The following is a 20,132-nucleotide window of genomic DNA, read 5'->3' as shown; positions in this document are numbered from 1 at the left end:
AGTTAGCGACACCAGCAACCATTGTCAGTTGTCTTCCGGGGGCCAGAGCAGGCGACATCGAAGGACATTTGAAATTGCTGGATAAGGCTAAGCGTAAATTTGGTAAGATTGTAATTCACGTCGGCAGTAATGACACTCGGTTACGCCAGTCGGAGGTCACTAAAATTAACATTAAATCGGTGTGTAACTTTGCAAAAACAATGTCGGACTCTGTTGTTTTCTCTGGGCCCCTCCCCAATCAGACCGGGAGTCACATGTTTAGCCGCATGTTCTCCTTGAATTGCTGGCTGTCTGAGTGGTGTCCAAAAAATGAGGTGGGCTTCATTGATAATTGGAAAAGCTTCTGGGGAAAACCTGGTCTTGTTAGGAGAGACGGCATCCATCCCACTTTAGATGGAGCAGTTCTCATTTCTAGAAATCTGGCCAATTTTCTTGGATCCTCCAAACTGTGACTGTCCAGCGTTGGGACCAGGAGGCAGAGCTGTGGTCTTATACACCTCTCTGCAGCTTCTCTCCCCCTGCCATCCCCTCATTACCCCATCCCCGTAGAGACGGTGCCTGCTCCCAGACTACCAATAACCAGCAAAAATCTATTTAAGCAAAAAAATTCAAAAAGAAAAAATAATATAGCACCTTCAATTGCACCACAGACTAAAACAGTTAAATGTGGTCTATTAAACATTAGGTCTCTCTCTTCTAAGTCCCTGTTGGTAAATGATATAATAATTGATCAACGTATTGATTTATTCTGCCTAACAGAAACCTGGTTACAGCAGGATGAATATGTTAGTTTAAATGAGTCAACACCCCCGAGTCACACTAACTGTCAGAATGCTCGTAGCACGGGCCGTGGCGGAGGATTAGCAGCAATCTTCCATTCCAGCTTATTAATTAATCAAAAACCTAGACAGAGCTTTAATTCATTTGAAAGCTTGTCTCTTAGTCTTGTCCATCCAAATTGGAAGTCCCAAAAACCAGTTTTATTTGTTATTATCTATCGTCCACCTGGTCGTTACTGTGAGTTTCTCTGTGAATTTTCAGACCTTTTGTCTGACTTAGTGCTTAGCTCAGATAAGATAATTATAGTGGGCGATTTTAATATCCACACAGATGCTGAGAATGACAGCCTCAACACTGCATTTAATCTATTATTAGACTCTATCGGCTTGAGTCCACCCACCACTTTAATCATATCTTAGATCTTGTTCTGACTTATGGTATGGAAATAGAAGATTTAACAGTATTCCCTGAAAACTCCCTTCTGTCTGATCATTTTTTAATAACATTTACATTTACCCTGATGGACTACCCTGCAGTGGGGAATAAGTTTCATTACACTAGAAGTCTTTCAGAAAGCGCTGTAACTAGGTTTAAGGATATGATTCCTTCGTTATGTTCTCTAATGTCATATACCAACACAGAGCAGAGTAGCTACCTAAACTCTGTAAGGGAGTTAGAGTATCTCGTCAATAGTTTTACATCCTCTTTGAAGACAACTTTGGATGCTGTAGCTCCTCTGAAAAAGAGAGCTTTAAATCAGAAGTGTCTGACTCCGTGGTATAACTCACAAACTCGTAGCTTAAAGCAGATAACCCGTAAGTTGGAGAGGAAATGGCGTCTCACTAACTTAGAAGATCTTCACTTAGCCTGGAAAAAGAGTTTGTTGCTCTATAAAAAAGCCCTCCGTAAAGCTAGGACATCTTTCTACTCATCACTAATTGAAGAAAATAAGAATAACCTCAGGTTTCTTTTCAGCACTGTAGCTAGGCTGACAAAGAGTCAGAGCTCTATTGAGCTGAGTATTCCATTAACTTTAACTAGTAATGACTTCTTGACTTTCTTTGCTAACAAAATTTTGACTATTAGAGAAAAAATTACTCATAACCATCCCAAAGATGTATCGTTATCTTTGGCTGCTTTCAGTGATGCCGGTATTTGGTTAGACTCTTTCTCTTATTATAGTTATTTTCATTGGTTGCTTCGTCCAAACCATCGGCATGTTTATTGGACCCCATTCCTGCCAGGCTGCTCAAGGAAGTCCTACCATTATTTAATGCTTCAATCTTAAATATGATCAATCTATCTTTGTTAGTTGGTTATGTACCACAGGCCTTTAAGGTGGCAGTAATTAAACCATTACTTAAAAAGCCATCACTTGACCCAGCTATCTTAGCTAATTATAGGCCAATTTCCAACCTTCCTTTTCTCTCAAAGATTCTTGAGAGGGTAGTTGTAAAACAGTTAACTGATCACCTGCAGAGGAATGGTCTATTTGAAGAGTTTCAGTCAGGTTTTAGAATTCATCATAGTACAGAAACAGCATTAGTGAAGGTTACAAATGATCTTCTTATGGCTTCGGACAGTGGACTTATCTCTGTGCTTGTTCTGTTGGACCTCAGTGCTGCTTTTGATACTGTTGACCATAAAATTTTATTACAGAGATTAGAGCATGTCATAGGTATGAAAGGCACTGCGCTGCGGTGGTTTGAATCATATTTGTCTAATAGATTACAGTTTGTTCATGTAAATGGGGAATCTTCTTCACAGACTAAAGTTAATTATGGAGTTCCACAAGGTTCTGTGCTAGGACCAATTTTATTCACTTTATACATGCTTCCCTTAGGCAGTATTATTAGACGGTATTGCTTAAATTTTCATTGTTACGCAGATGATACCCAGCTTTATCTATCCATGAAGCCAGAGGATACACACCAATTAGCTAAACTGCAGGATTGTCTTACAGACATAAAGACATGGATGACCTCTAATTTCCTGCTTTTAAACTCAGATAAAACTGAAGTTATTGTACTTGGCCCCACAAATCTTAGAAGCATGGTGTCTAACCAGATCGTTACTCTGGATGGCATTTCCCTGATCTCTAGTAATACTGTGAGAAATCTTGGAGTCATTTTTGATCAGGATATGTCATTCAAAGCGCATATTAAACAAATATGTAGGACTGCCTTTTTGCATTTACGCAATATCTCTAAAATCAGAAAGGTCTTGTCTCAGAGTGATGCTGAAAAACTAATTCATGCATTTATTTCCTCTAGGCTGGACTATTGTAATTCATTATTATCAGGTTGTCCTAAAAGTTCCCTAAAAAGCCTTCAGTTGGTTCAGAATGCTGCAGCTAGAGTACTGACGGGGACTAGCAGGAGAGAGCATATCTCACCCGTGTTGGCCTCTCTTCATTGGCTTCCTGTTAATTCTAGAATAGAATTTAAAATTCTTCTTCTTACTTATAAGGTTTTGAATAATCAGGTCCCATCTTATCTTAGGGACCTTGTAGTACCATATTACCCCATTAGAGCGCTTCGCTCTCAGACTGCAGGCTTACTTGTAGTTCCTAGGGTTTGTAAGAGTAGAATGGGAGGCAGAGCCTTCAGCTTTCAGGCTCCTCTCCTGTGGAACCAGCTCCCAATTCAGATCAGGGAGACAGATACCCTCTCTACTTTTAAGATTAGGCTTAAAACTTTCCTTTTCGCTAAGGCTTATAGTTAGGGCTGGATCAGGTGACCCTGGACCATCCCTTGGTTATGCTGCTTTAGACGTAGATTGTGGGGGGGTTCCCATGATGCACTGTTTCTTTCTCTTTTTGCTCCGTATGCATCACTCTGCATTTAATCATTAGTGATCGATCTCTGCCCCCCTTCACGGCATGTCTTTTTCCTGTTTTTTTCCCTCAGCCCCAACCAGTCCCAGCAGAAGACTGCCCCTCCCTGAGCCTGGTTCTGCTGGAGGTTTCTTTCTGTTAAAAGGGAGTTTTTCCTTCCCACTGTTGCCAAGTGCTTGCTCATAGGGGGTCGTTTTGACCGTTGGGGTTTTTCATAATTATTGTATGGCCTTGCCTTACAATATGGAGCGCCTTGGGGCAACTGTTTGTTGTGATTTGGCGCTATATAAGAAAAAAGTTGAAGTTGAAGTTGAAGGGGAAGTGTGTTCTCTTTCTGGAGATTGACTGCAGGTGTTTGGACGTGCTCACTTCCATGTTCCCGTGGAAGTGAACGGCCAAAGCTGCAGGCTCGTTGACGTGTGTTGTTGAGTGTTCAAGGAAGTGGTTTTGTTGTTTAGAGACCCCTGTGTGGGCTGTCGGCGGTGCGCTGCTGAGAGTTTGTGGTGCTGTTGATGCTCTGGGGCAGTGTCGAGTTACAGCTGATTGCTGTGATGGACGGTTCGGTATGTACAGCGCAAACTAAGCTCCTCTTTCAGATATTTGTTGTTTATATTTATCTGTTTAAAATGTAGGATTTTGGACCAATCTGTGGAAGGAGGCCCTGCTGCTTTTCTCTGGTGCTCTGTTGGAAGATTTCGTCCTGTGAGACCGCTGGATGTGCCCTGTTTGCCACGGCGGCTTTACGCTCAGTGCGGGCATTTGGAAAACTCTGCCAGCTGCGTGATGCAAGGGCGCCCTCATGTGGTCATGATCAGTAGTGTTTTAAGTTAGTCTTTATAAAATTGTCTTTTTAACTAGAAATCTTATTGTTAATCTTATTGTTAAGACCATCCAGATTGTTACCAGCACAAAGTTGAAAAGCCAGCATCTGTGATGGTATGGGGGTGTGTTAATGCCCATGGCATGGACAACTTACACATCTTTGATGGTATGGGGGTGTGTTAGTGCCCATGGCATGGACAACTTACACATCTTTGATGGCACCATCAATGCTCAAAGGTACATCCAGGTTTTGGAACAACACATGCTGCCATCCAAGCAACGTCTTTTTCAGGGACGTCCCTGCTTATTTCAGCAAGACAATGCCAAGCCACATTCTGCACGTGTTACAACAGTGTGGCTTCATAGTAAAAGAGTGCGGGTACTAGACTGGCCTGCCTGCAGTCCAGACCTGTCGCCCAGTGAAAATATGTGGCGCATTATGAAGCACAAAATACGACAACGGAGACCCCGGACTGTTGAACAACTGAAGTCATACATCAAGCAAGAATGGGAAAGAATTCCACCTACAAAGCTTCAACAATTAGTGTCCTCAGTTCCCAAACGCTTATTGAGTGTTGTTAGAAGGAAAGGTGATGTAACAGAGTGGTAAACATACCACTGTCCCAGCTTTTTTGAAACTTGTTGCAGGCATCTATTTCTAAATGAGCAAATATTTGCACAAAAACAATGAAGTTTATCAGTTTGAACATTAAATATCGTGTCTTTGTGGTGTATTCAACTGAATATAGGTTGAAGAGGATTTGCAAATCATTGAATTCTATTTTTATTTACATTTTACACAACGTCCCAACTTCTTTGGAATTGGGGTTGTAGGAAGTTACTCGACATCCAGCTTCTCACTGATGCAAGGCAATCTTCTGAAGATTTTATGAGAGTGAGATTGCCAGCAGTTATCGGCATATATAACTGAGTATCATCAGCATAATAATGAAAGTCAATCCCAAAACACTGCACTGTGTCTAAGGGTTGCTCCATAAAGGGAAAAAAGCAGCGGGCCCAAGACAGTTCCCTGTGGAACCCCAGATTTCATGTCACTAAGGTTAGAAGTAGTGTTATTGTTGTGAAAGTGTAGTGACACGGACCCACAACAGGGGGCGCAAATGAACGGACAATGGAAGAAGTTAAATTTGAACACTTTACTGTTGTGAATGCCACAACTACACACAGCAGATTATAGAATGAATACAAAGTCAATTGATAAAGGTGTCGTGTGGGCAGGCTCGACGATAGGAGACGTCCGTCTGGAGAAGAACCGGAACCACACGATTTCCTCCGCCACCGAACCAGGAGGATACTGGAGCCACCAGGCCCCGAGACCCCCAGGTGCCCACCGTCTCCACGTGTCGGATCTGGTACTGCTGGCGAAGAGCAAAAACAGTCACTTACTTGTAGTTCCTAGGGTTTGTAAGAGTAGAATGGGAGGCAGAGCCTTCAGCTTTCAGGCTCCTCTCCTGTGGAACCAGCTCCCAATTCAGATCAGGGAGACAGACACCCTCTCTACTTTTAAGATTAGGCTTAAAACTTTCCTTTTTGCTAAAGCTTATAGTTAGGGCTGGATCAGGTGACCCTGAACCATCCCTTAGTTATGCTGCTATAGACGTAGACTGCTGGGGGGTTCCCATGATGCACTGTTTCTTTCTCTTTTTGCTCTGTATGCACCACTCTGCATTTAATCATTAGTGATCGATCTCTGCTCCCCTCCACAGCATGTCTTTTTCCTGGTTCTCTCCCTCAGCCCCAACCAGTCCCAGCAGAAGACTGCCCCTCCCTGAGCCTGGTTCTGCTGGAGGTTTCTTCCTGTTAAAAGGGAGTTTTTCCTTCCCACTGTAGCCAAGTGCTTGCTCACAGGGGGTCATTTTGACCGTTGGGGTTTTACATAATTATTGTATGGCTTTGCCTTACAATATAAAGCGCCTTGGGGCAACTGTTTGTTGTGATTTGGCGCTATATAAAAAAATTGATTGATTGATTGAAGTGTGGGTGTGTGTACACCCCGTAACAAGGATGGTGGTTTATTCCACCTCCACCTCTAATCACACGCTCGTGCAGCTCCTGTCTAATTACTTATCTGGCGGAAAGCAGAGCGAAGCAGTCGCAGCCTACGCCGGTCCTTCGGGAAGACAGCTGCAACACTGTATCTACTGAAATCAAAGTAGGAATACTCAGGCTGAGAGTGTTACCTCCTTAGAAGAACGATATCTCGGCGAAGTGGTGGAGGTGTCGTCCTGCTTTTATTTGGGATGAGGCGCAGATGATTGGTGACAGCTGTCATAGCCGATGAGTGACAGCTGTCAACCCGGCCACTCTTGGGAGGTGGCAGCGCCCTCTCGTGCCTGAAGCCCGCACTTCAGACAGGGCGCCCTCTGGTGGTGGGCCAGCAGTACCTCCTCTTCTGGCGGCCCACACAACAGGACCCCCCCCTCAATGGGCGCCTCCTGGCGCCCGACCAGGCTTGTCCGGGTGGCGACGGTAAAAATCGGCCAGGAGGGCCGGGTCCAGGATGAAGCTCCTTTTCACCCAGGAGCGTTCTTCGGGGCCATACCCCTCCCAGTCCACCAAATACTGGAAACCCCGGCCCATTCGACGGACGTCCAGGAGCCGGCGCACTGTCCAAGCCGGCTCCCCGTCGATGATACGGGCAGGAGGCGGCGCCGGACCGGGTGTACAGAGGGGTGAGGTGTGATGTGGTTTCAGTCTCGACACATGGAATACCGGATGGATCCGCAGTGAGGCCGGGAGTTGGAGCCTCACTGTGGCGGGACTGAGGACCTTGAGGATGTTGTAGGGCCCAATGTACCGGTCCTTAAGTTTGGGGGAATCAACCTGGAGGGGGATGTCCCTTGTGGATAGCCACACCTCCTGCCCGGGCCGATATGCGGGGGCCGGGGACCGTCGACGGTCTGCATGGGTCTTTGCCCTCGTCCGGGCCCTCAACAAGGCCGAACGGGCGGTGCGCCACACCCGACGGCATCTCCGCAGGTGGGCCTGGACCGAGGGCACACCGACCTCTCCCTCCACCACAGGAAACAAAGGGGGCTGGTACCCCAGACACACCTCGAACGGGGAGAGGCCGGTAGCAGAGGACACTTGGCTGTTATGCGCATACTCGATCCAGGCCAGGTTTTCACTCCAAGCCGTCGGGTGTGCGGATGTGGTACAGCGCAGGGCCTGCTCCAGCTCTTGGTTAGCCTGTTCTGCCTGTCCGTTGGTCTGAGGGTGATACCCAGACGAGAGACTCACGGTGGCCCCCAGCTCCCGGCAGAAACTTCTCCAAACCTGCGAGGAAAACTGGGGACCATGATCTGAGACGATGTCTGTTGGTATCCCATGCAGACGTACGACATGGTGGACCAGGAGATCCGCTGTCTCCTGGGCCGACGGGAGCTTCGGGAGGGCCACGAAGTGGGCCGCCTTGGAGAACCGGTCCACTATCGTGAGGATGGTGGTGTGCCCCCGGGACGGCGGGAGGCCTGTGACGAAATCCAGACCAATGTGGGACCAGGGGTGATGAGGCACAGGAAGCGGCTGAAGGAGTCCCTGCGCCTTTTGGTGGTCCGCCTTGCCCCTGGCGCAGGTGGTGCCGGCCTGGATGTATGCCCGGACGTCAGCCTCCAGGGACGCCCACCAGAAGCGCTGCCGGACCACTGCCATGGTCCTGCGCACCCCTGGATGGCAGGAGAGCTTGGACCCGTGACAGAAGTCCAAGCTGGTTCTCTCCCTCAGCCCCAACCAGTCCCAGCAGAAGACTGCCCCTCCCTGAGCCTGGTTCTGCTGGAGGTTTCTTCCTGTTAAAAGGGAGTTTTTCCTTCCCACTGTAGCCAAGTGCTTGCTCACAGGGGGTCGTTTTGACCGTTGGGGTTTTACATAATTATTGTATGGCCTTGCCTTACAATATAAAGCGCCTTGGGGCAACTGTTTGTTGTGATTTGGCGCTATATAAAAAAATTGATTGATTGATTGACGGCAGCCCTGGCCTCTGGTGGGACGTACAGTCTGTTCTTTGGCCCTGTTCTGGGGTCCGGGCTCCATGCCAGGGCCTCCCGGACGGTCTTCTCCACGTCCCAGGTAAGGGTGGCCACGATAGTGGACTCCGGTACGATGGGTTCCGGTGGATCCGACAGCTCGGTTTTGACTTCATTGTCATGCACCTGGGACAAGGCATCCAACCTCTGGTTCTTGGTCCCGGGGCGGTAGGTGATCCAGAAGTCAAAACGGCCGAAGAACAGTGACCAGCGGGCTTGCCTGGGCTTCAGCCGCCTGGCGGCCCTGATATACTCCAGGTTCCGGTGGTCAGTAAAAACCGTGAATGGCACTGACGCTCCCTCCAACAGATGTCTCCACTCCTCAAGAGCCTCTTTCACCGCTAGGAGTTCTCGATTGCCCACGTCATAGTTCCGTTCTGCTGGGGTCAACCTGCGGGAGAAATAGGCACACGGGTGAAGGACCTTATCGGTCTCTCCACTCTGGGATAGCAAACACGGTTTTAAACTCCCTCACAAACCCAGTGTACGTATGAAGGAGCCGTGAATTTTGCTCCCAAAGCACCGTAGCCCAAGCGTGTGCCTCTCCTCGAAGCAGATTAATCACATAAGCTACTTTACTAGCATCAGACGTGTACATGACGGGACGTTGTGCAAAGACGAGCGAACACTGCATAAGAAAGGCCGCGCACGTCTCCTGACAACCTCCGTACGGCTCTGGGGGGCTTATGTATGCTTTAGGGGATGGTAGGAGGGGTTGTTGAACGACCACTGGAACATTTATATCCTGCACAGGGTCGGCAGGAGGAGGAGCTGCAGCAGCGCCCTGAGCGCTCGCTGCCACCTGTGCGGAGAGAGCCTCCACCCTGCGGTTCAGGAGGATGTTTTGCTCGGTCATGTGATCCATCCGAGCCGTAAAGGCAGTGAGGATGTGCTGCAACTCACCAATCACGCCTCCTGCAGACGCCTGTGCACCCTGCTCTCCCATTGGCCGTTCAACTGCTGGGTGACGCCCCTCGGAGTCCATGACGCTGGCCGAGATATCCTGTTGTGAAGTGTAGTGACACGGACCCACAACAGGGGCGCAAATGAACGGACAATAGAAGAAGTTAAATTTGAACACTTTACTGTTGTGAATCAATCAATTCAATCAATTTTTTTTTTATATAGCGCCAAATCACAACAAACAGTTGCCCCAAGGCGCTTTATATTGTAAGGCAAGGCCATACAATAATTATGTAAAACCCCAACGGTCAAAACGACCCCCTGTGAGCAAGCACTTGGCTACAGTGGGAAGGAAAAACTCCCTTTTAACAGGAAGAAACCTCCAGCAGAACCAGGCTTAGGGAGGGGCAGTCTTCTGCTGGGACTGGTTGGGGCTGAGGGAGAGAACCAGGAAAAAGACATGCTGTGGAAGAGAGCAGAGATCGATCACTAATGATTAAATGCAGAGTGGTGCATACAGAGCAAAAAGAGAAAGAAACAGTGCATCATGGGAACCCCCCAGCAGTCTACGTCTATAGCAGCATAACTAAGGGATGGTTCAGGGTCACCTGATCCAGCCCTAACTATAAGCTTTAGCAAAAAGGAAAGTTTTAAGCCTAATCTTAAAATTATGAATGAATGAATGAATGAATGCGTGAATGCCACAACTACATACAGCAGATTATAGAATGAATACAAAGTCAATTGATAAAGGTGTCGTGTGGGCAGGCTCGACGATAGGAGACGTCCGTCTGGAGAAGAACCGGAACCACACGATTTCCTCCGCCACCGAACCAGGAGGATACTGGAGCCGCCAGGCCCCGAGACCCCCAGGTGGCCACCGTCTCTGCGTGTCGGATCTGGTACTGCTGGCGAAGAGCAAAAACAGTCAAGTGTGGGTGTGTGTACACCCCGTAACAAGGATGGTGGTTTATTCCACCTCCACCTCTAATCACACGCTCGTGCAGCTCCTGTCTAATTACTTATCTGGCGCAAAGCAGAGCGAAGCAGTCACAGCCTACGCTGGTCCTTCGGGAAGACAGCTGCAACACTGTATCTACTGAAATCAACGTAGGAATACTCAGGCTGAGAGTGTTACCTCCTTAGAAGAACGATATCTCGGCGAAGTGGTGGAGGTGTCGTCCTGCTTTTATTTGGGATGAGGCGCAGATGATTGGTGACAGCTGTCATAGCCGATGAGTGACAGCTGTCAACCCGGCCGCTCTTGGGAGGTGGCAGCGCCCTCTCGTGCCTGAAGCCCGCACTTCAGACAGGGTGCCCTCTGGTGGTGGGCCAGCAGTACCTCCTCTTCTGGCGGCCCACACAACAGTTATTGTACAAAACACAGTGAGAACAACTGGTCAGGTATGAGGTCAACCATGCAAGGGCACTCCCAGTAATCCCAAAATGATTCTCCAGCCTATCAAGTAAAATATGATGATCCCTGGTATCAAACACAGCACTGAGACCTAACAGCACCAGAACCGTAGTGGTGTCAAGGTCCATTGCTTGCAGAAGGTCATTCACTACTTTAGTGACTAATTCCGGACAGTTTGTCGGTATTAAATGGTAAATGGACTGCATTTCTGTCTCGCTTTTCCATCTGCATCAGAAGCTCAAAGCACTTTACAATAATGCTTCACATTCATCCCGATGTGAGGGTGCTGCCATACAAGGCGCTCACTACACACCGGGAGCAATAGGGGACTTAAGGACCTTGCCCAAGGGCCCTTAGTGATTTTTCACTAAGGGCCTTTATGGGGAGGTAATTGTAGTCTAGTCAATAGTCTAGTTACAGTTAATATCATGATCATGATATTAACTGTAACTGTGTCATTTTTACAGAGAGAAAATAGCACACATATGACATATCTTTTAAAGGAATGTGCTAAATTCTGAAGGTCTTTTGCTTTTAACAGACGTGCCAAAATTATGGGAAAAATTAGTCCTTCATTGGTTGCTGGTTCATTAAAACCAACACACAATTTAGCGTAACGTGTGTTTCTTTTTACAAATAAATGTGTATTTGCAAATGCAAAATGTTTTCATTTGTATTAAAAAAGGCATTTATTAACGATTTATACTAAACTATTTAAAATGACAATTTGTTAATACTATATTAAATCACTACTGGACACAGCCACATGAGGGTGCCCTTGTGCCACGCAGTTCAGCAGGCAGATGCAGCTGCCTGTCAATAGTGCAGTAGTGTTTACTAATTTAAATAGTAAGTCATACATAGGCTCTGAGGACGGTTGGTACTGGTGCTTATCCCTGGATTCTATAGCTTTATCATTAATAGATGTAAGTCGTACACAGGCACTGAGGACGGTTGGTACTGGTGCTTATCCCTGGATTCTGTAGCTTTATCATTAATAGATGTAAGTCGTACATAGGCCGTGAGGACAGTCGGTACTGGTGCTTATCCCTGGATTCTGTAGCTTTATCATTAATAGATGTAAGTCGTACATAGGCCCTGAGGACGGTCAGTACCTGTGCTTATCCCTGGATTCCGTAGCATTATCATAAATAGACGCAAGTTGTACATAGGCTCTGAGGATGGTTGGTACTGGTGCTTATCCCTGGATTCCGTAGCATTATCATAAATAGATGCAAGTTGTACATAGGCTCTGAGGACGGTTGGTACTGATGCTTATCCCTGGATTCTGTAGCTTTATCATTAATTGATGTAAGTTGTACATAGGCCCTGAGGACGGTCGGTACCGGTGCTTATCCCTGGATTCCCTGGCATTATCAAAAATAGATGCAAGTTGTACGTAGGCTCTGAGGACGGTTGGTACTGGTGCTTATTCCTGGATTCTGTAGTTTTATCATTAATTGATGTAAGTTGTACATAGGCCCTGAGGACGGTCGGTACCGGTGCTTATCCCTGGATTCCCTGGCATTATCAAAAATAGATGCAAGTTGTACGTAGGCTCTGAGGACGGTTGGTACTGGTGCTTATTCCTGGATTCTGTAGTTTTATCATTAATTGATGTAAGTTGTACATAGGCCCTGAGGACGGTCGGTACCGGTGCTTATCCCTGGATTCCGTGGCATTATCATAAATAGATGCAAGTTGTACGTAGGCTCAGGATGGTTGGTACTGGTGCTTATCCCTGGATTCTGTAGTTTTATCATTAATAGATGTAAGTCATACATAGGCTCTGAGGACAGTTGGATTCCGTGGCATTATCATAAATAGGTGCAAGTTGTAAATAAGCCCTGAGGATGTTTGGTACTGGTGCTTATCCCCGGATTTTGTAGCATTATCATAAATAGAATTCATACATAGGCCCCATGGACGGTTGGTACTGTGCTTATCCCCCAATTCCGTAGCATTATCATAAATAGAATTCATACATAGGCCACGTGGACGGTTGGTACTGGTGCTTATCCCCGGATTCCGTAGCATTATCATAAATAGAATTCATACATAGGCCACGTGGACGGTTGGTACTGGTGCTTATCCCCGGATTCCGTAGCATTATCATAAATAGAATTCATACATAGGCCCCATGGACGGTTGGTACTGGTGCTTATCCCCCGATTCCGTAGCATTATCATAAATAGAATTCATACATAGGCCCCATGAACGGTTGGTACTGGTGCTTATCCCCGGATTCCGTAGCATTATCATAAATAGAATTCATACATAGGCCCCATGAACGGTTGGTACTGGTGCTTATCCCCGGATTCTGTAGCATTATCATAAATAGAATTCATACATAGGCCCTGAGGACGGTTGATACTGGTGCTTATCCCCAGATTCCGTAGCACTGTTATTGATACAACATAGAAACTACAACAGCAGTGAAGCGCCCGTGTGAAGGTTTTGACCAGGATTAGTTTGGACGTGATCCTGCTCACTCTGTGTGGATGTTGTTTTTCAGGGATCCACTGCGGCCGATACATCACGTCTCATGGCCTTGCTCTGAACTGCAACACGGACCTGTCGTGGTTCAGCCACATCGTGCCATGTGGCGTTGAAGGGAAAGGTGTGACTTCACTGAGTGCAGAGCTGCAGAGGGACATCAGCACTGAGGACGCTGTCCCTCTCCTGCTGGACGCCTTCAGACAGCACTTCAACTGTACACTAACACAGGCAGACACAACAGACCCCCGACCTAACCCGGAATCTCAGCATGGACCAGCGTGACCACAGGATCATCCTGGACATGATTCAGATTTAGTTTGCATTGGCTCTTCTTTTGACTGTGACTTTTTGAATGATCTGAACGCTTTGATTTTTTTAATGTTGCAACACTGATTAGCCATCACATTGTGACCACCTGCCTAATGTTGTGAAGGTCCCCCTTTAGCCAGTAAAAGTGTCTTGACCTGGCAAGGTGTAGACTCCACAGGCCCTCTGAAGGTGTGCTGGCACTGAGATGTTTGCAGCAGATCCTTCTGTTGGATGGGACAACGCAAGCCAGCCCTCACACCCCCCTTGGCCACCCAAGACCCAGACACTGGTTTTCCATCCTTGGCCACTTCTGTTACATGCTGACCAGTACAGACTGGGAATGTCCCTCAAGAATTGCAGGTCAGGAGATGCTCTGGGCCAGTCTTCTAGCCAACACAAATTGGTCCAGAGTCACTCAAATCTTTTATGTTTCCCCATTTTCCTGCTTCCAACACATCAAGGTGGAGGACCTGTGAACTTGGGTCCTTGTGTATCTGGAACCAAATGGTCAGTGTTCTCGCTGACTCAGTGGTCACAGTCTGACGGCTGATCAATGAAACGTTTTCTGAAAGTGTTACAACATAACATCAAGAGGTTTGTTGGTTTTGTTATTTCTGTAATGTGACTTTTGTCAACATGAAAACTTGCCTGAATATTCTGTTTTTGTTTTTTTTCTGAATTTATTCTGGAAAATTTTGGTTTAATATTCGGGTCGGACCAGCAACAAAAAGGAACATTGGAATTTGGGCCAATCACACCACAGTCCACACAGTCAGGCTGTCCGTGGACAACCGTCCACAGACAACGAGACACCTTAACCACGAGACCAGGGGTGGGCAACTTGTTCTAGAAAGGGCCAAGAGGGTGCAGGTTTTCTTTGCAGCCACTGACTCCACCAGGTGATTTCACTGATTAATTGACTCCATCTGTGTCCTCAAAGTGATATTAATCATTGAAATCACCTGGTGGAGTCAGTGGCTGCAAAGAAAACCTGCACCCTCTTGGCCCTTTCTAGAACAAATTGCCCACCCCTGCACTAGACCATCACCCACCTAGGGGGGGTGATGGTCTAGTGCAGGGGTGTCCAAGTTCGGTCCTCGAGAGCCACCTTCCTGACACTTAGTTGTCTCCCTGCTCCAACACACCTGAATCCAATGAAAGACTCGTTAGCAGACTTTTAATGAGCCTTTCATTGGATTCAGGTGTGTTGGAGCAGGGAGACAACTAAGAGTGTCAGGAAGGTGGCTCTTGAGGACTGAACTTGGCCACCCCTGGTCTAGTGGTTAAGGTGTTGGGCTTGAGTCCAGAAGATCATGGGTTCAAATCCCCGCCTGACTGGAAAATCACTCAGCACCCTCTGTTGGAAGCCTCATGTGGACTTTCTGTGCTCCCACCTGCAGCAGAGACTTTATTTTTTTAAGAAGGCTGAGGCTGTATGGGGTGAGCACAAACATTTTACTTGTTTTTTATCGAGCCATGATGGAGAGTTTGCTCAGGTACGGGCTCATAGCCTGGTTTGGGAATATAACAGCTCAGTCAAAAAACAAGTTAGCAAACATTCACAAGACAGCAATGAAAATTATTGGACTCAAACAACATCCCACAATTCAACACATTTATGAAGAAGCAGTGATGAGGCGGGCCAACATCATCTCCACCGACCCAGATCACCTGCTGTTCCCTGGATATGTGCTGCTTCCATCAGGGAGGAGACTGAGAGTGCCTCAGTGCAGGAACAACAGGCTGAAACTCTCCTTTGTACCAGCCTCTATCAAACTCTTAAACACAAAAGCACATTAGCACTTTACTCGCCCAAAAACTGTTTTTTTTTTTTGTTTTGTTTTGTTTTTTTAATGTTTGTGTTTGTATTATTTGTGTTTGTCTTTGTCAGTGTCTTTTAATGCAACTTTGTAGTACTTTGCCCAAGACATTGCCTCTTGGGGACAATAAAGTTTATTCAATCAATCAATCACTCAGGGCCCTTGGGCAAGGCCTTTAATCCCCTAGTTGCTCCCGGTGTGTAGTGAGCGCCTTGTATGGCAGCACCCTGACATTGGGGTGAATGTGAGGCATTATTGTAAAGCGCTTTAAGCGTCTGATGCAGATGGAAAAGTGCTATATAAATGCAGTCCATTTACCATTTACAACTGTCAGTTCAATTTCAACTTATGTACAACCCCAATTCCAATGAAGTTGGGACGTTGTGTAAAATGTAAATAAAAACAATACAATGATTTTCAAATCCTCTTCAACCTATATTCAATTGAATACACCACAAAGACAAGATATTTAATGTTCAAACTGATAAACTTATTGTTTTTGTGCAAATATTTGCTCATTTTGAAATGGATGCCTGCAACAGGTTTTAAAAAAGCTGTGACAGTGGCAACAAAAGACTGGGAAAGTTGATGAATGCTCAAAAAAAACACCTGTTTGGAAACAGGTGAGTGTCATGATTGGGTATAAAAGGAGCATCCCCAAAAGTCTCAGCCGTTCACAAGCAAAAATGGGGTGAGGATCACCACTTTGTGGACAACTGCATGAAAAAATAGTCCAACAGTATAAGAACAATGTTTCTCAACATTCAATTGCAAAGAATTTAGGGATTCCATCATCTACAGTCCATAATATAATCTGAAGATTCAGAGAATCTGGAGAACTTTCTACACGTAAGCAGCAAGGCCAAAAACCAACACTGAATGCCCGTGACCTTCGATCCCTGAGGTGGCACTGCATTAAAAACCAACATCATTGTGTAAAGGATCTTACTGCGTGGGCTGAGGAACACTTCAGAAAATCATTGTCAGTTAACACAGTTCGTCACTACATCTACAAGTGCAAGTTAAAACTCTACAATGCAAAGTGAAAGCCAAACATCAACAACATCCAGAAACGCCGCCGTCTTCTCTGTGCCCGAGCTCATTTGTAATGGACAGACACAAAGTGGAAAGGTGTGCTGTGGTCTGATGAGTCCACATTTCAAATTGTTTTTGGAAATCATGGACATCGTGTCCTCCGGACAAAAGAGGAAAAAGACCATCCAGATTGTTACCAGTGCAAAGTTCAAAAGCCAGCATCTGTGATGGTATGGGGGTGTGTTAGTGCCCATGGCATGGGCAACTTACACATCTGTGATGGCACCATCAACGCTGAAAGGTACATCCAGATTTTGGAGCAACACATGCTGCCATCCAAGCAACGTCTTTTTCAGGGACGTCCCTGCTTATTTCAGCAAGACAATGCCAAGCCACATTCTGCACGTGTTACAACAGCGTGGCTTCGTAGTAAAAGAGTGCAGGTACTAGACTGGCCTGCCTGCAGTCCAGACCTGTCGCCCATTGAAAATGTGTGGCGCATTATGAAGCACAAAATACGACAACAGAGACCCCGGACTGTTGAACAACTGAAGTCGTACATCAAGCAAGAATGGGAAAGAATTCCACCTACAAAGCTTCAACAATTAAGTGTCCTCAGTTCCCAAACGCTTATTGAGTGTTGTTAGAAGGAAAGGTGATGTAACATAGCGGTAAACATACCACTGTCCCAGCTTTTTTGAAACGTGTTGCAGGCATCCATTTCAAAATGAGCAAAAATTAGCACAAAAACAACAAAGTTTATCAGTTTGAACATTAAATATCTTGTGTTTGTGGTGTATTCAATTGAATATAGATTGAAGAGGATTTGCAACTCATTGTATTCGTTTTTTATTTTCATTTTACACAATGTCCCAACCAGCACGGTGGCTTGGTGGTTAGCACTGTTGCCTCACAGCTAGAAGGTCATGGGTTCAATTCCTGCCTGTGGCCTTTCTGTGTGGAGTTTGCAGGTGCTCTGTTTTCCTCCCACATCCAAAGACACGCGGGTTAGGTGGATTGGAATCTTTAAATTGTCTGTGGGTGTGAATGTTTTTGTTTGTTTGTGGCCCTGTGACAGACTGGCGTCCTGTCCTGGGTGTACCCCGCCTCACGCTCTATGATTGCTGGGATAGGCTCCAGCCCCCCGCGACCCTTAATTGGACTAAGCAGTTGAAAATGAGATGAGATGGCAATGTCCCAACTTCATTGGAATTGGGGGTGTAGTTTAAACAGTGACAGTGACAACAAAGTTGCCTCAAGGTGCTTCACTCAAGTAAGGTCTAACCTTACCGACCCCCAGAGCAAGAACACAGGCAACAGTGGTAAGAAAAAAACTCCCTCTGATGATTTGAGGAAGAAACCTCAAGCAGACCAGACTGAAAGGGGTGACCCTCTGCTTGGGCCATTCTAACAGTTACAAGGTTTTTACAAAGGTTAGCAAAGCTGAAGAAACAGGAATTCAAAACAACATGACATAAGAGCAAAAGAGTATGTATTTGATGAGACGTCCACGCAGGCAGTTATGCCACAGGCAGGGGTCATCCAGCAGTCCTCATGCCACCAGCAGGCCTGTTCCCACAGTACCACCCACCACGAATACAGACTGCAGTGTGCAGTCTGTCAATCTGGCTCCCTGTGTTCAGTAGCTGTCCCACTCCATACCTCAGACAGAGAGAAAAAGAACAGAATCAGTCTCCCAGAAAAACTCCCACCTAAGATATAATTCATCAGCAGTAAACTGACAGGAGAACAGAAGAAATACTAAGGTGATCGCTGCCTACTAGCCCTGAGCTTCACTAACAGGCCCAGACTTTAGGTAAGTTGAATGAATTTAAAAGACTAAAAAGTGCAGAACTGTACTATGCCAGTATGCTGCCATATGAAAGGGAAAGTAAGTGCGTCTTAAGTCTGGATTTGAAAGTCTCCACAGAATCTGACTGTTTTATTGACATAGGGAGATCATTCCACAGAACGGGCACGATAAGAGAAAGCTCTGTGACCCCCAGACTTCTTATTCACCCTAGGGACACAAAGTAGTTCTGCACCCTGAGAACACAAAGCCCGGGCCGGTACGTAAGGTTTAATTAGGTCAGCTAGGTAGGGAGGTGCCAGTCCATGAATAATTTTATAGAAAAGTAGCAGAACCTTAAAATCTGATCTCACTGAGACAGGAAGCCAGTGAAGAGACACCAAAATGGGTGTAATGTGGTCAAAATTTTTGCTTTCTGTCAAAAGTCTGGCTGCAGTATTTTGAACCAGTTGGAGAGCCCTAATGCTAGACTGCAGTAAACCAGAAAATAGAACATTGCAGTAGTTCAATCGAGAAGAGATAAACACATGGGTCAGGGTCTCAGCATCAGCCATAGACAGGATGGGACGAATCTTCACTATATTTCACAGGTAGAAGAAAGCAGTCCTCATAATATCTCTAATGTGGAGGCAGTGGTGGTTCTACACTGAATTACTCCCTGGGCAAGACTCCCTCTGAGGGCTCCCCCCCCCCCCAAAAAACACAAAATTTTGCACAAACAGCCATTTTTAAAAAATATTATTTTATTAATATTAATTTTACAGACATAAAGACATGGATGACCTCTAATTTCCTGCTTTTAAACTCAGATAGAACTGAAGTTATTGTACTTGGCCCCACAAATCTTAGAAACATGGTGTCTAACCAGATCCTTACTCTGGATGGCATTACCCTGACCTCTAGTAATACTGTGAGAAATCTTGGAGTCATTTTTGATCAGGATATGTCATTCAAAGCGCATATTAAACAAATATGTAGGACTGCTTTTTTGCATTTGCGCAATATCTCTAAAATTAGAAAGGTCTTGTCTCAGAGTGATGCTGAAAAACTAATTCATGCATTTATTTCCTCTAGGCTGGACTATTGTAATTCATTACTATCAGGTTGTCCTAAAAGTTCCCTAAAAAGCCTTCAGTTAATTCAAAATGCTGCAGCTAGAGTACTGACGGGGACTAGAAGGAGAGAGCATATCTCACCCATATTGGCCTCTCTTCATTGGCTTCCTGTTAATTCTAGAATAGAATTTAAAATTCTTCTTCTTACTTATAAGGTTTTGAATAATCAGGTCCCATCTTATCTTAGGGACCTCGTAGTACCATATCACCCCAATAGAGCGCTTCGCTCTCAGACTGCAGGCTTACTTGTAGTTCCTAGGGTTTGTAAGAGTAGACTGGGAGGCAGAGCCTTCAGCTTTCAGGCTCCTCTCCTGTGGAACCAGCTCCCAATTCAGATCAGGGAGACAGACACCCTCTCTACTTTTAAGATTAGGCTTAAAACTTTCCTTTTTGCTAAAGCTTATAGTTAGGGCTGGATCAGGTGACCCTGAACCATCCCTTAGTTATGCTGCTATAGACTTAGACTGCTGGGGGGTTCCCATGATGCACTGTTTCTTTCTCTTTTTGCTCTGTATGCACCACTCTGCATTTAATCATTAGTGATCGATCTCTGCTCCCCTCCACAGCATGTCTTTTTCCTGGTTCTCTCCCGCAGCCCCAACCAGTCCCAGCAGAAGACTGCCCCTCCCTGAGCCTGGTTCTGCTGGAGGTTTCTTCCTGTTAAAAGGGAGTTTTTCCTTCCCACTGTCGCCAAGTGCTTGCTCACAGGGGGTCGTTTTGACCGTTGGGGTTTTACATCATTA

At 46.0% G+C, this 20,132-nt stretch overlaps 1 protein-coding gene across 2 annotated transcripts in view; it reads left to right on the top strand.

Moving 5' to 3' along the window:
* Positions 1 to 14,302, top strand: part of lipt2 (lipoyl(octanoyl) transferase 2) — a 45,498-nt gene extending 31,196 nt beyond the window's left edge. The window contains exon 5 of one of the 2 annotated variants that reach the window (XM_034168708.1): positions 13,317 to 14,302. In XM_034168708.1, coding sequence (XP_034024599.1) covers positions 13,317 to 13,582 — 266 coding nt within the window. In that variant the 3' untranslated portion in view covers positions 13,583 to 14,302. The remainder of the gene's footprint in view (positions 1 to 13,316) is intronic. The other variant, XM_034168707.1, reaches the window with a different exon arrangement.
* Positions 14,303 to 20,132: the final 5,830 nt, after the last annotated feature.

The sequence above is a fragment of the Thalassophryne amazonica genome, chromosome 4 (assembly GCF_902500255.1).
Source record: "Thalassophryne amazonica chromosome 4, fThaAma1.1, whole genome shotgun sequence".
NCBI lineage: Eukaryota > Metazoa > Chordata > Actinopteri > Batrachoidiformes > Batrachoididae > Thalassophryne > Thalassophryne amazonica.
Note: the sequence above shows the minus strand (reverse complement) of the source record. Positions and strands in the feature narration are given on the sequence as shown.